The sequence below is a fragment of the Erpetoichthys calabaricus genome, chromosome 4 (genome assembly GCF_900747795.2).
Source record: "Erpetoichthys calabaricus chromosome 4, fErpCal1.3, whole genome shotgun sequence".
Lineage (NCBI taxonomy): Eukaryota > Metazoa > Chordata > Cladistia > Polypteriformes > Polypteridae > Erpetoichthys > Erpetoichthys calabaricus.
The window spans coordinates 271,585,712-271,599,417 of NC_041397.2; the positions used below are offsets into that span (position 1 = coordinate 271,585,712).

At 38.4% G+C, this 13,706-nt stretch overlaps 1 protein-coding gene across 1 annotated transcript in view; it reads right to left on the reverse strand.

Annotated features, from left to right (window-relative positions):
* The window catches only part of LOC114650888 (nectin-4-like), a 61,037-nt gene extending 47,723 nt beyond the window's left edge, over nucleotides 1–13,314 (reverse strand). Inside the window, exon 1 of the mRNA XM_051926665.1 lies at nucleotides 13,249–13,314. Coding sequence (XP_051782625.1) covers nucleotides 13,249–13,288 — 40 coding nt within the window. The 5' untranslated portion in view covers nucleotides 13,289–13,314. The remainder of the gene's footprint in view (nucleotides 1–13,248) is intronic.
* Nucleotides 13,315–13,706: the final 392 nt, after the last annotated feature.

Consider the following 13,706-nt stretch of genomic DNA (forward strand, 5'->3'; position numbering starts at 1 on the left):
ATTTATGGATACAGTTCCTTCGGATCTGTGCTCTGCATGATTCTGCCGTCTAGTGTAATTTTTTTTTTAACTTGGTGGTCATAGTGGCACAGGTACCGACATCCTTTACTTGGGTGAAAGTTTTATTGTAGTTTCGAGACCAAAGAACCCCTAACGGTACTTTTTCTTTCACTTGCTCTCAGTCACATTTCTAAGGGAAAAGAATTTAGTTTTGGCATTTATTTTTAGTAGACAAACTTATTTTTTCCAGCAGTGTACCTTCACAGTTTTTACCATGTGCAAAGTTACAAGCATGTTTTGAACAATTGACATTTCTTTGATCACCGCTTTTATTTTGTGAGTGGTAATTCAGTTAGTAGTTTTGCCCATGTTTTGGTGCTTTATACATTTCTTTTTTGAAATTTCTTCCTTCTGTGTAGCAATTAGACGCGTGTTACCCATTCTTTTATAATGAAGCATATGGCAACGCTGGACCAGTTTCTCCAAAGATGCATAAAATCAAGCCTTTCTTGGACCACTGCAATTGAAAATTTTCTGGAAGTTACATTCCAGAGGGAGATCTTTCAATCAATTAAAGTTTACTGTTATGGAAAGGCTGTCTAAGGTGGGAGGTATACATTCTGAAAAAAAGATCATGTTTTGGGATAGAATCCTCTATAAGTTTTGTGAGCCAAAAAGTGTATGTGTGTGGAATATGATGAAGTAGACGGGAAAAGATACAGAACTTGTAAACGATGTATGAGAGGTTGATGTGCATAATTTTTAAAAAACGCAGCGGATTGTGCAAACACTTGCGGAGAAGCTACTGAATCAAGGTTATCTGATAAGACCAGATGATTACTACAGCAGTCCTGAACTGTATGTATTTTTGAATTTTAGGGAAACTGATGAGGTAGGGACAGTAAAATCGAACAGAAAGGACCTGACAAAATCTGTGATGACAAAAAATTTAAATGGGAGAAGTTGCTGCTGCATTCAGAAATAAGTTGATAGCTTTGAAGTGGAAGGATAAGCGAGATGTTTGCATGCTTAGCAGACATCTCATAAGAGATGTGTTTAGAGGAGGGAAACAATATACTGCTGCAGAGACTGCAATGTTTCACTCATCTTTGTGGGACCCCCAAACTCTCCAACTTACCCATTCCTGAATCCACTACAATAGTATTTTTTATAGCAGCTTTAATCTGAACAATAAATCTATAAATAATAAATAAACAAAGCACATATAACAAAGTTAAATATAACTTTTTCATATAGTCAAAAACAATTTTTTTTTTAAATAACACAAGACAACAATCAATTTTTTTGGTAATCATCAGATCAGAGACAACAACACACTTTTCTAAAGCATTTTGAAGCCGATTTCAGATCCGCTTTCAGTCTTTTCCAGTCATGTCAACTTTTTGAGTTATGAGTAATGTTAGTTTACAGTGTAATTGCATGTACCTTTTGCTAAAACCTAAACACCAATGAAGTAAATGTTTCAATATCTTCAGTACAAAGTCAAATAGGCACATACTGTGTCAGTCAGTCAGCACGGTTTCTTCAAAAACGCTTAGAGTAGGATTTTCTTGTGTGCACTGTGTCTGGATTGTCGCAGTGTTTGTATTGTAGGTCTTCATACTCTCATTCCAGAAACCTTGGTAGCGACGTTCCACTACCTGAATGTCTTGGTGAAAATGTTCTCCTTGCTCGTCACTCACCATACCAAGATTTTCTGGAAAGAACTCTAGGTGTTAGTGCAAGAAGTGTATTTTCAATGACATGTGACAACCTGATTGTAGAATCAAGGCTGGGATATACAATTTTGTGCTTAGTTTTAGCTGTGAATCCACATTGAGATGGTCTCACGGTTCCATCCACACCATCGGGATTGAACATGGCTTCACTGACTTTTGCCAATTTAGCCAGTTCATGCACTCCATTGGAACAACTGGTACAGATGACATATGGAGCCAAAGATTTATCCTGGTCACCAAGTAGACAGCTGAGGTATAATCTGTATATCTTCTTAAGATCTGCGGTGAAAGGGCACCATTGTGCTTTTATCGTGAATGAACCACACACATAACAGAAACTGTATAGATGCGTGTACTGTGTTCTAATCATGCAGTGTGTGTTCTTTGAAGGATCATTACCTATTATGGGCTGTCCATTCACATCCAAGAGCAATAAGATTCTTAATTAACAATATTGCATCAGTTTAGACCATTTATAGAGAAAATATTTTTGAGGTTAGTGGATGGCTGCTAGACTCAATTTATGGAATATTTAAACCTTTATTGCTTAATTTTGGAAGTTCAATATGCTGGAGGGTAACTCAATGATCAAATGTGAAACCAGACAGACAAGGGACCAACAAGCACTGATGTCAGAATACAGTGTACATTATTCAATTTGTATAGAGTACACCTACTCCACTGCATTACCTGCTAGAAAACCCATTTGTCACAAAACAGTTCAGTGTGGCAGCACAAGCTCCTTGCCAGATCAACACTGACGAACAGTTGCTGCTTGAGGTTGTACAAAGTATGACAGTAAACACCCATAGTATTTCCTGCCAGCTTAACAAGCAGCAAACATATGCCTCTGTTCTTGCTTTTATTTGTACCTTTTTTTAAGGTCCATGCCAAAATATCCATGCCATTAACTGGTCTAGGAAAGGGCAACCCAGTTTAACACTGGTAATTTTTCATTGTCTCACAAGGCACTCAGACGAATAACAAAAACTAAGTAAGTAACTTGCCTTGCATTAATTGTCCTTCAAGTTTGTCAGCTGGTGTGGATCTTGAACCATTAATCCATCTTGGCTTGTAAAAAATGGAATTTAATACAGTATGTTATCATGGAGATGTTTCCAAAAAAAGGTCAGAAGTTTTGGATCAGGCAGATATCAGGGTATAGATTTAGTTTAGTGAAAAAGGATTCATTGTGCATTTCATTTCTGTAATTTACCTGTAAACTGGTCACTGTCTTCTTAAACATATTCTATATTTCTGTCACTGAAAGCATATATTTGCCCAAAATGATCTGGTTTAAAATAGGACCATTTTGGGTGTAAAGAATTCAAAGTAAAACTGCTCAAAAGCAATTATTTCTATTTTTGGATTGTTTAATGTGCTAGTTAAAACAACCAACATAGAATCCTAAATTTCTGTGAAACTAATGTTAACGTCAGCAGTAGAAAACACAGAACAGAACCCTTGATGGGAAACCAGTTCATCACAAGGCACACTCATGCACATACCTACACTCCTGGAAAACAGCAGTTATTCATACTAAATCACAGACTGTACACATTTTCATAGTAGCATAGTATACTTGGTTCACTGCAATCTCAGAGGCTGGATGTCACAATACCATAATTTTCATATTCAACACCAATATCAGTGAAATGTCACAAAAGTCAATATATTTGTTGCCACGGCAAAAAACAGAATCTCGTTCAAAGGCTTTTTGTTAAAAGTACAGTAATCCCTCGCTACTTCGCGGTTCACTTTTCGCGGATTCACGACTTCGCGGGTTTTTAAATACAAGTGATTGCCCGCCTATCGCGGAAGTTATGTTCCAGACCCATCAGCAACAGGAGAAAATCCGCGATATAGAAAGACCATATAAATAAACATTTTTATAGTTTAAGCCTTAAAATACCCATCCCACATGCTTTAAACACATGTAAACTTATAAAACACACTTTGTTAACACATATGATATGTGGATGTCGGGCTAAGGATATGAGTAACATCTCACTATTATAAAATATTTTAACTTCACGCAAGACAAGACAGTGAGACAGGAAAATTGGTGATGTACAGGCTTTTAAATTATTGACACGCAGAGCGACAAGCAGCACAAAGCCAGCACAAAGTCCACTTCTCCTTAGCGTTCATTCAGCTCCCCACCCCCTTGACAATGCGAAGTGGCAGGAGCATACTGCGCTTCCGGGAAGGGGGGGTATGAGCGAAGGTGCGTTCAGCTCTCACACACCCACACACACACACACTCCTCCTCCTTCCGAAGGCGCAGAGCGACAAGCAGACATTTTGGCAGAAGCAGCACAAAGTCCATTTCTGCTCAGCGTGAGTTCAGCTGCCCCCCTTCACAAAGCGAGTGCAGACATATTGACGTCTGATCGCTGCGTGCAGTGTGCAGAGTTGGTCTGAGGTGTTTAAGAATGTAGAAAGTGTTTAAGAGCATAGGAAGTGTTTATAAGAGCGTGGGAAAGGTTAACAAGAGAGTGAGAAAGGTTTATAAGAGTGTGGGAAGGGTTTATAAAGCCTTAAAATATGTATAAATAATAAAATAAATATAGGTCGCTACTTCGCGGATTTTCACCTATCGCGGGGGGCTCTGGAACGTAACCCCCGCGATAGGTGAGGGATTACTGTACTTGAATTATTTCAATGAAAAATATTGCACCTGTAATACCATTTATACATTCTCAAATTTATTCTCTGATATTTTCTCTTTAATAATTGAAAAATATTTCCAACAAATTGCATCAGTACCATTGAATTGGTAAATTCCATTATAATTCTGAAAAATGTTCACTTAAAGAAACTCTGTAAAGCTGTTTTTGTAACAAAATGCCTTTAAAATCTAGTTTATCAGAGAATTACTCTGCTACGTTTGTAACATTTGCTATTTTAATATTTATATTTGCATCATTAGCTGGTGAAAACACTAAAGAGTAATACCTAACAAAGAAGTAAAATTCATTTAAATTTCATACGTTACAAACTCCTTATACTTTAATTTTCCAAATCTCTCCCTCCTTTTTAACATTGTTTTCACACAGAAAGCCTTAAAGTTTGCAGACTTGTCAGTTTAACATTAATCCATTGTTTATAATTCCTGTAAACAGCGTTTGCTGTGATGTTTTCCAGTTGTTAAATATGAGTGATCAGACTTTTGTTATATACAAATCCAGAATTAGACATTTTGCTAGACTGATGTTACATGTAGTCAGTTAATGAGTATTATATTATATTTGCTAACATATCATTCGAATGTATATGTGTTTTCACTATATTCATCACATTTTATGTGTTATACTGCTGCACATTATATTGTGCTTAAAAACCTAAATGAATAATATGAATGATTAACGTCTCGATATTTGTATTCAGCCATGAAGTACATCACTGTGGCAGCCCTGGTGTGCATCACAGAGATTATGTGTCTCTGTTAATGCAGTAGTAATAGTGAAATGTGCCTTGAGCTCTAAAGTATTAAAACACTTAGTAAATTAATGTTGGTATTAGCAAATGGAGCTGATCATTTATTTACTGATGTGGATAAGCCAAAAAGCCACTTTGTTTGAAACTTTTCTCGATTTTTAGTTTTTAATAATTTTATGTAATTGTCGATGTGTACAACATTTCCTCCCAAGGCCCTGAACTGTATATGAATGTGAGAAAATAGATGAATCCTCAGACTGACATCTGTAGACATGCTCATTACAATCAGAGAATGAATGCAAAGCCTCAGATGCTTTATTGGTACTACATAGGGCAATGAGCTAGGAAAATGAGGAAAATGGAAATGGAACAGCAAATCCTGCAGCATCTCCATTGTCAACGGCCGGCTTACCAATGAGAGGTTCTGCAAAAACAACAACCCAATACCAACAATCCTGGAAAAGCCCATCTAAAGCCTTGGACATTGGTACACTGCAGACTTCAAAGACCTAGAACAGGTGGAACTACTCAGGCAGGACACAATTAGTGGCCTAAAGAAAATTAACAACACTGCTCTCACTGGAAAATGGAAGCTGTAGTGCTTCCAGTTTGGTTTGCTGCCCCATCTCAAGTGACCAATTACCATCTACGAGGTCACACTATCCCATATGAAACAGCTGGAGAGAATGGTTAGCACACAAGTGAGGAAGTGGCTTAGACTACCAAGATGCCTCAGCAGCATAGGCCTATGTGGGAATGGAGCCCTCTCTCTGTCTATATCAAGTCTTGTGAAGGAATATAAATGAGCCAAAGCAAGACTAGTTATGACAATCAAAGAGTACCATGACCCTTTCATAAGAAATGATGCACCAATCCTAGCAACAGGGAGGATATGGGATGCAGCTTCAGTAATGGTAGAAACAAAGGCCACCCTCAAACACCGGAACATTGTGGGGCAAGTCTAACATGGTAGAGGAGGACTTGCTTTGGGACCAACAACACCCATATGGCAAAAGGCTACACCAACTGAATGCCGGCATCTGGTGGTGGAGGAGGTACACCGCCAGAAATAAGCAGCTAGATGTGCCTGAGCAGACTCCCAAGACCAGCAATGCTGCTGGATGAGGTGGGATGGCATACAGTGATGTAAAATCACATGGAGTGAACTATGAAACATGCAAATGAATAGGCCATGTTTCATCATTAGAGCCACATATGATGTACTGCCCTCACCAACAAATCTACATCTTTGGCATGGAGAGGACACAGCCTGTCACCAGTTTGCGGCCCCAGCAACCCTCACACAAATCCTGCTGGGTTGTAAGAATAGCTTAATGCAAGGAAGAGATTGTACATGTGCTGTCATAACCAAGTACTGAGGTGCTTGGCCTCGGCACTAGAAGATAAGAGTGTGCCAACCAATGCTATCCCCCTAAATGCCCAGGCTACCTTCCCACAACTAACATCCTTCATCTAGGGAGGTGAGAAACAGCAGACTAAGCCTTCGCCTTTTGACTCATGCCCACGGAGTACAGCCAGGGATTGGGAAATGGGTGTCAATCTAAATCAGAGATTCACCTTCCCATCTGAAATCGCAACCACCAATCGGTCCTTTGGTCTAACTCCTGCTGATGTGTCTTCTTTGTTGAGCCGACATTCCCTTGGGAGGATGCCATCAATAAGGCATATGAAAGAAAAAAAGCTGGGGTATGCTAATCTTGCAGCTGAGGCAGAGGAGTGAGGCTTGAATGTGAAGGTGCATCCAGTAGAGGAGGGCTGCGGGGGCTTTGTAGCCAGTTCCACTACAAGGCTGCTGAAGAAAGAGGGCAGGCCCAGCTGAAGGCAATTAAGGAACTTGCCACTGTCACTGAAAGAAGCAGTCACTGGTTGTGGCTGAAGCGAAAGGAGACAGTATGGGCTGCCAAATGACCACTTAGTTAGCATTCGACACACACCCAGGTCTGATCAGCTTGTGGTGGGCCTGCCGCGATGAAGGGTGTTTTGTGGTAAATGGCTGGAACAGCCTATGAGGCCGGGGTACACAACTGATGATATATCATATTGGTGGAAACATCACTAAATGGTCATTATCAATGTCTATCCTACAAAGATGACATCCCCATCATCACTCAAGGAAACTGCTGTGCTGAATCACCAGGGATTGTAATATCTAGTCCTTTTAAACTAATTGAACTCATGTTTGAGGACAATTTTTTCATTTTGACTGACTTTTCTTTTTTTAAATATATAAAGTATACGGGGTGGACATCAGCAAACCTTTTTCCATCTACTGCCTATTTATTAAAATATTTATTCATGTTTTTATCATGTATTATTGTGCTTTTCTAAGTGATTCATGCACTTGCAGTCACGCATGAGTGCAGTACTGACTACGACTTTGTAATACCAATAATGTAAAAAAGCTAGCTAGTACCATTACGTTGCATTTTCAGAATTTTGGTATTAACATACAACTGAAGTATCAGCTCTTGTGACATTCCTACTCACAGTATACAAGACACTTGCATATTTTGGTTAAATATTATTTAAAAATGCTTCCATAAAAATCAGCACCAACTGATTGAATTGAAGATAGGGAACTTCACCAACAAATGAGGTGTAATGGCTTTTGAATGAGTACAACAAAAAACACCACATACCACCATGCATTAACAGTGCACTACATGCAGGAACAGACATTTTATGTTGATTTAGCTATCGCTTTAAACTTATGTCTTGCGTATAATGCACACCCCAATTTTTAGCAAACTAAAAAGTGAAAATCGCATGCATTACACACAAGATTTTTCATTATGCATTTGCCATGCAAAACCATGTTCTAAAGTTAATCACTTTCTGTAAATGAAAAAAAAAAAAATCTTACTCACATTGGTGTTTTACATTGTAGTCTATGGAACATGGAAAAAAGCTTAAAATCATATCAAATATGTAAATTTTTCAAGTCGAGTATTGATCCGCTTCTTGCAATTACAAACACATTGTTATATAGCTTATATATGTCACTTTTAACAAAAACACATCAATATTATGAGATTCAGCCATTAAAAAAAAAACAAAAAAAACAAAAAAACAAAAAAGAAACGGCCAGGCACAATAGCTCAGCAATTAGTCTTCCTGTGCAACAATCTTTCACCCTTTGCAGGGAGGTTTCTTCCCGACAGACCAAATCACAGTAAACTTTTCATGTCACGTGGTTGGTTTTCTTCCAATTTACTTCCATATTTGTGTGAGAATTTGCACAAGTGAATAGAAAATGTATTCTTACCATGAGAAAAATAGTACCAGGAAATATACGAAAAAATAATTATTTCCAGATCCCTTTTATTGTCACAAATGTGTCGGAAACATGGAAGGTGCATATCAACATTCGACAACAGGACTTTGGGAGAAAACAGCACAGGCCTCCCCCTCAGTATTAACAGCACTCAGGTGGATAAGGTGGACAGTTTCAGATACATCATGGTGTCCACATCACAGAGGACCTAACCTGGTCCAAACACAGTGACACCTTAGTAAAAAAGGAACATAACATCTTTACCAACTCAAGGATTTTAGGCTGTCCTCCCAATTGCTAAAGAACTCCTACAGATCAACTATTGAAAGTATCCTGACAAGAAGTATCACTGCCAGGTTTAGGAACAGCATGCAGCAGGACCACAAGGCAGTGCGGTCAGCTGAATGCATCACTGGGTGTGCATTTCCTAACTTCAAGGACATCTACACCAAGCGATGTTGGACTAGGGCAAACAAAATTATCATTGATACCAGCAATCCAAACAATGGCTTCTTTTCTACCACATGGATGCTGCACATTAGTTCTGGTAAGTGGTTTCCCACTTACTATATAAAGTGCTTTGAGTATTGAAAAAGAAAGCTATATACTGTAAATGTAAAGAATTATTATTGTCATTGCCCTTTATATTCTTCTTACAGGCACAGACATTGGAGTTGAGCAACTAGGCATTTCACTATACAGTACGTTGTACTGTATGCATAATTTGGTGAGGTTGGGAAGCATGCACTAATAGCACATTGCTGAACCCTACACACGACAAACCATCTGGATTGGGATCCAAATACTTTGTATGTAACAAATAAAAGTTGATTTGATTTTAGGTGTGCTGAAGAAAGCCACGATCCTTTTTAGGGCCACTCACCAGCAATCTGCAAAAAGGTTAATCCCACTTCTCTGTCTGTATTAGCACCCCTCCACCCCCTGGTCGTTACAGTATTATTAATACTAATCTCAATGATCATCATGGCTGCCGCAATATACTACTCACAAAAACTGTCAATTGCCACATTCCATTTAGCACTCTCACTCAGTCAGAGATCGAGCTTTCCTAGTTACACAATGCCCTAAACAACAAATGAGAAATTGCCTGTTTGGTCCCTCCTGAAACAAGAATACAGGTCTGGGGACAACCCATTAAAAAGTGTGTACTGAATACTGCCAAAATCCTACACTGCAAAAACTACAGAGACAGTGCTTCTTCCTGAAACACTCACCCCAGTTCCTATTGTCTGTACATTTCAAACTGCCACCAGGACATCAGGGAGAGAGCAAAAGATACTTAAAAGGTGATCCGTAAAGAAAATAAAGTGCTAAAATCGCTGTTATTCTTTCAGGAGCTCAGTAGCACAAGGTGACTGAAACTTAATAACTAATTTGCACATTGTAATGAGCGCTGCAATTGTGGAGATAGGCAGACAGAAAGACAAACATACATACATACACACACACACAGACAGAGACCACCGCAGCTACTGAGCTCCACACGTTTGAGAAGTGCCTCTGCCTGCTACAATATCTTTGTCATTTTAACTATTACATGAACAGAGTTTAGATAAGCATTGTGGCTTAAGGATATACAACAAAAACACTGACTATTTACTATTTTGTAATGTTAATTTTTTTTTTAGTTATTTGTTTAGACATGCAGTCAGAAAGTGGATGCTGTGCAACCTTCTCCCTGCTTTTACTGCTGTCATTTGGCAGATTTGTCGATTCAGTTGTGATAAGTAAGAAATCTGTATATCATGCAGCACGTCTTTATCAGCAGTTCTTCTGTGGGTGTGTGACACACAGCTTACTTCAAATGTGTAGTATATTGTGAATTAATACTTAACATAAAGCTGAATAGACAGGCAATGTAATAAAATGAACAGCAGGGGGAGCAAAAATAGCTTGCAATCGGGAGTAATGTAGATGTGCATCTTTTGTAAATGTTCTGACACGTTTGTTAATAGATCAAAAGCATTTGGTCTCAGAAACCGGCAATGGCTGTGCAGAAACGTCAGGAAACAAGGTCATATGACATTGTGACTTCAACAGGTCAGAAGTATAAACATAACAGAAGAAATCTCAGGCCGCTTAAAGGTGACACTTTTGTAGTTGGAGGAGAAGACTACTGTAGTATAGAACAGGCACCAACAGAAGAAGATGCTGGTACACAACCTCCAGAGGGCCACCAAATGCAAGACCAAATGGAAAGTCAAGTTAAAGAAAGATACACTAGGAGTGTCAGGGTTGTCAAGATACCAGAAACATTTAAAGATTTTATAATGGGACAACAGTAAAGATTAAGGCCTAATGGTGGGCCAAGTGCTCTCGACCTTTGGTCCCAGGATGACTCAATCACACAGTAATAAGCTGTGAACTGATAAAGTTAAAAGAAAAAATAAATAATAATAAGATAAACCCAAAACAACAACACCACATAAAAACTGCGATTTGGAAATACTTTAAAACTAATAAACTACTGTAAGGTATGATTGCTATATGGCAACCCCAACAGATAGGGAAACTGTTAAAAAACTGATAAAAAAAACTTAGGTTTTCGGGAGATGTTATGAATGGGCACTTTGATGTTCTCATTCCCTACACTTACATGCCTGATGTACACATGGAGCGCACACAAATTGAGGATAAAAGTCGGTCGCCTTAAAAGGCGGGTGAGCCTAGTAATAATATGATATTTGTAACATCTAATATGTCTTATTTTCTCTTATTTTGTCTAATATATTGGGTAATATGAGTGTAATGGTGACTAAAGGGTGTTATTTCATGTCTAGAGGGCTCTAATAATGTTAAAAAACGTATTTAGAAGGTCGTAAACAGGTTTTCTATACTCTAACTGTGAAAATATTCAATTTATAAATAAAGAATCCTACTTCACGAAAATTCATTTATCACGGTAGAGTCTGGAACGGATTAACCGTGATAAGCGAGGGTTCACTGTACATGCGAGCTTGGCCGTTCCCATTTTCCTGGGAATTACAGCAGTTTCATTCCCGGGGATGAAAAATGTCTGGAGAGCCCGGGAATGGATTCCCTACTGCACACCCAACTTGCGGTGCACATGCACTAACAACATTCATCATCACACCTCCAATTTCCAGCTTCATAATCATTATTCTGCCTGACACTCTTTTCACCTCCAAAACGCTCTTCACATACTGTACTGTTCCTTCAGAATAACTCCTACCCCATTTCTCCTCCCATCCACACCATGATAGAACAATTTGAATCCACCTCCTATCCATCTGGCCTTACCCCCCCTTCCATTTAGTCTCTTGCATGCACAATATATCAACCTTCCTTCTCTCCACCATATCTGCTAACTCTCTACCCTTACCAGTCATACTGCCAACATTCAAAGTTCCAACCCTCAGTTCCACTCTTTACTTTCCTCTTCTCCTCCTGCCTCCAGACACGTCTCTCCCCTCTTCTTCTCCTTCTTTTTCGGCCAACAGTAGCCCAATTTCTGCCAGCACGCTGTTGGCTAACAGTACTGGTGGTGGTCGATGTTAACCCATCCTCAACCGATCCGGTATGGAAATTTGTATTGTTGTTCGCATATTGATTTGGCAAAATTTTACACCGGATGCCCTTCCAGACGTAACCCTCCCATTTATCCAGGCTTGTAACCAGCACGAAGAAACACACTGGTCTGTGCATCCCCTGTGGTTGGGTTATAAATTTACTAAATAATGAACATATTTTCATACAAAAAAAATTTACTTGTCATAACTGTAAAACTTTGCTACACAAAGAAAGCAGCAAATAAAATTAGCCTTTTGCTGTAATTCACTTTTTGATAAATTACTGTGCTTAGTTTGAAAATGTCTCTTCAAATTGAACGCCTTAAAAGCAGCAAGACTGTCATAGCATATTAGACACACTGCTTTACTTTCAACATTTGTTAAAAAAATAATAATACTGTAATACTTCTATGGCCATTCCTTGTTAAAAAAACGGCATTTACCTTCACTTTTATGTTTTTTCACAGTAACACTCAATGTGTTAGGGAAAACAAATTTTGTAATATAATACATCGCTCGGATGACAACCGTGGCCGAATTAATCCGAGCGATTCAAACACACGCGCGAGAATTCGTGTGCTTACATAGCAATCGACCTTTTGACTATGTGCGATCGAAATGTCTGTGTACTTTTGTTAATTACTGCTGTTTCAGATGTCTATTAGTGAGAATAAATAGGACAGATGGGTTATCGTGCTATAGTATATTCCAAATTACTCAACGTGAACGGAGGTATTTATTTAAGGAAAATATTTGTGCACCATCTACAAATTGAGGTCAAGTTCGATATTGCGTTCAATATTCTTGACATTTGCCTCTTCGGGCTCTGTATCTCCAAAACAGAATCTCGATTTCATCTGCCATAACTGTTACGGAACCCATCTGTAACCTCATCATTATTATTTATTATAAGTATTAAAGAAAAAAAACCTTTATCACTGCAGCTGTACTATTTCTGAAGGAGGATCTTAATTAGCCACCGAAATACGTTTGTGTGAAACTAAGGGTATTAAAATGTGAATATTGCTTAAAACTGAAAATCATCCCCCCGACTGACTCACGTCATTTATCTTAATCAGCTCCCCTTTATTTCCTTTTGAAAAAGTATTACTAGCATATTTTTGTCGCGTACAAAGTTTAAAATGTCTGTGTAATTTATTTTCGCACGCTACTTACAACTTTTAAACAAACACAGAAACATGACATTAAAATGTAAACTTACCGCAAGCAATAAAAAGGTTTAGAAACAGGACGACGTGCATTTTGAATTTGGCGGTTGTTTTTTGAATTAAATTCTTCGGTTTATGACGTTTTCGATACGCTCTTGGTGTATTACCGCCACCTACCGTAGGGAGGGAAAACTGCTCATTGTTTTCCCTTACAGAACATAACTTACACTTGCTCAATTGCTTCCTTTGAGCCACATTGTACACAGTTTCTATCTTTACAATCCTTGATTTAACGCACAGTGACATCTACTTAATATTATTTTTTCTCTTCTGTTTTTACTTGCATATTTAAAAGGGTTTACATTATAATGAATCGCATGCTGCCCTTAACTGCTCCTTCCCATTTATTTTTCCATAACTGAAAAAAAGTTTTTTTATTCTGCTTTTAATTTCATTATAACTCGTTTCTGCTTCCATTTCAAATCTTTCCGTTTCCACCGCTTTTTTGGCT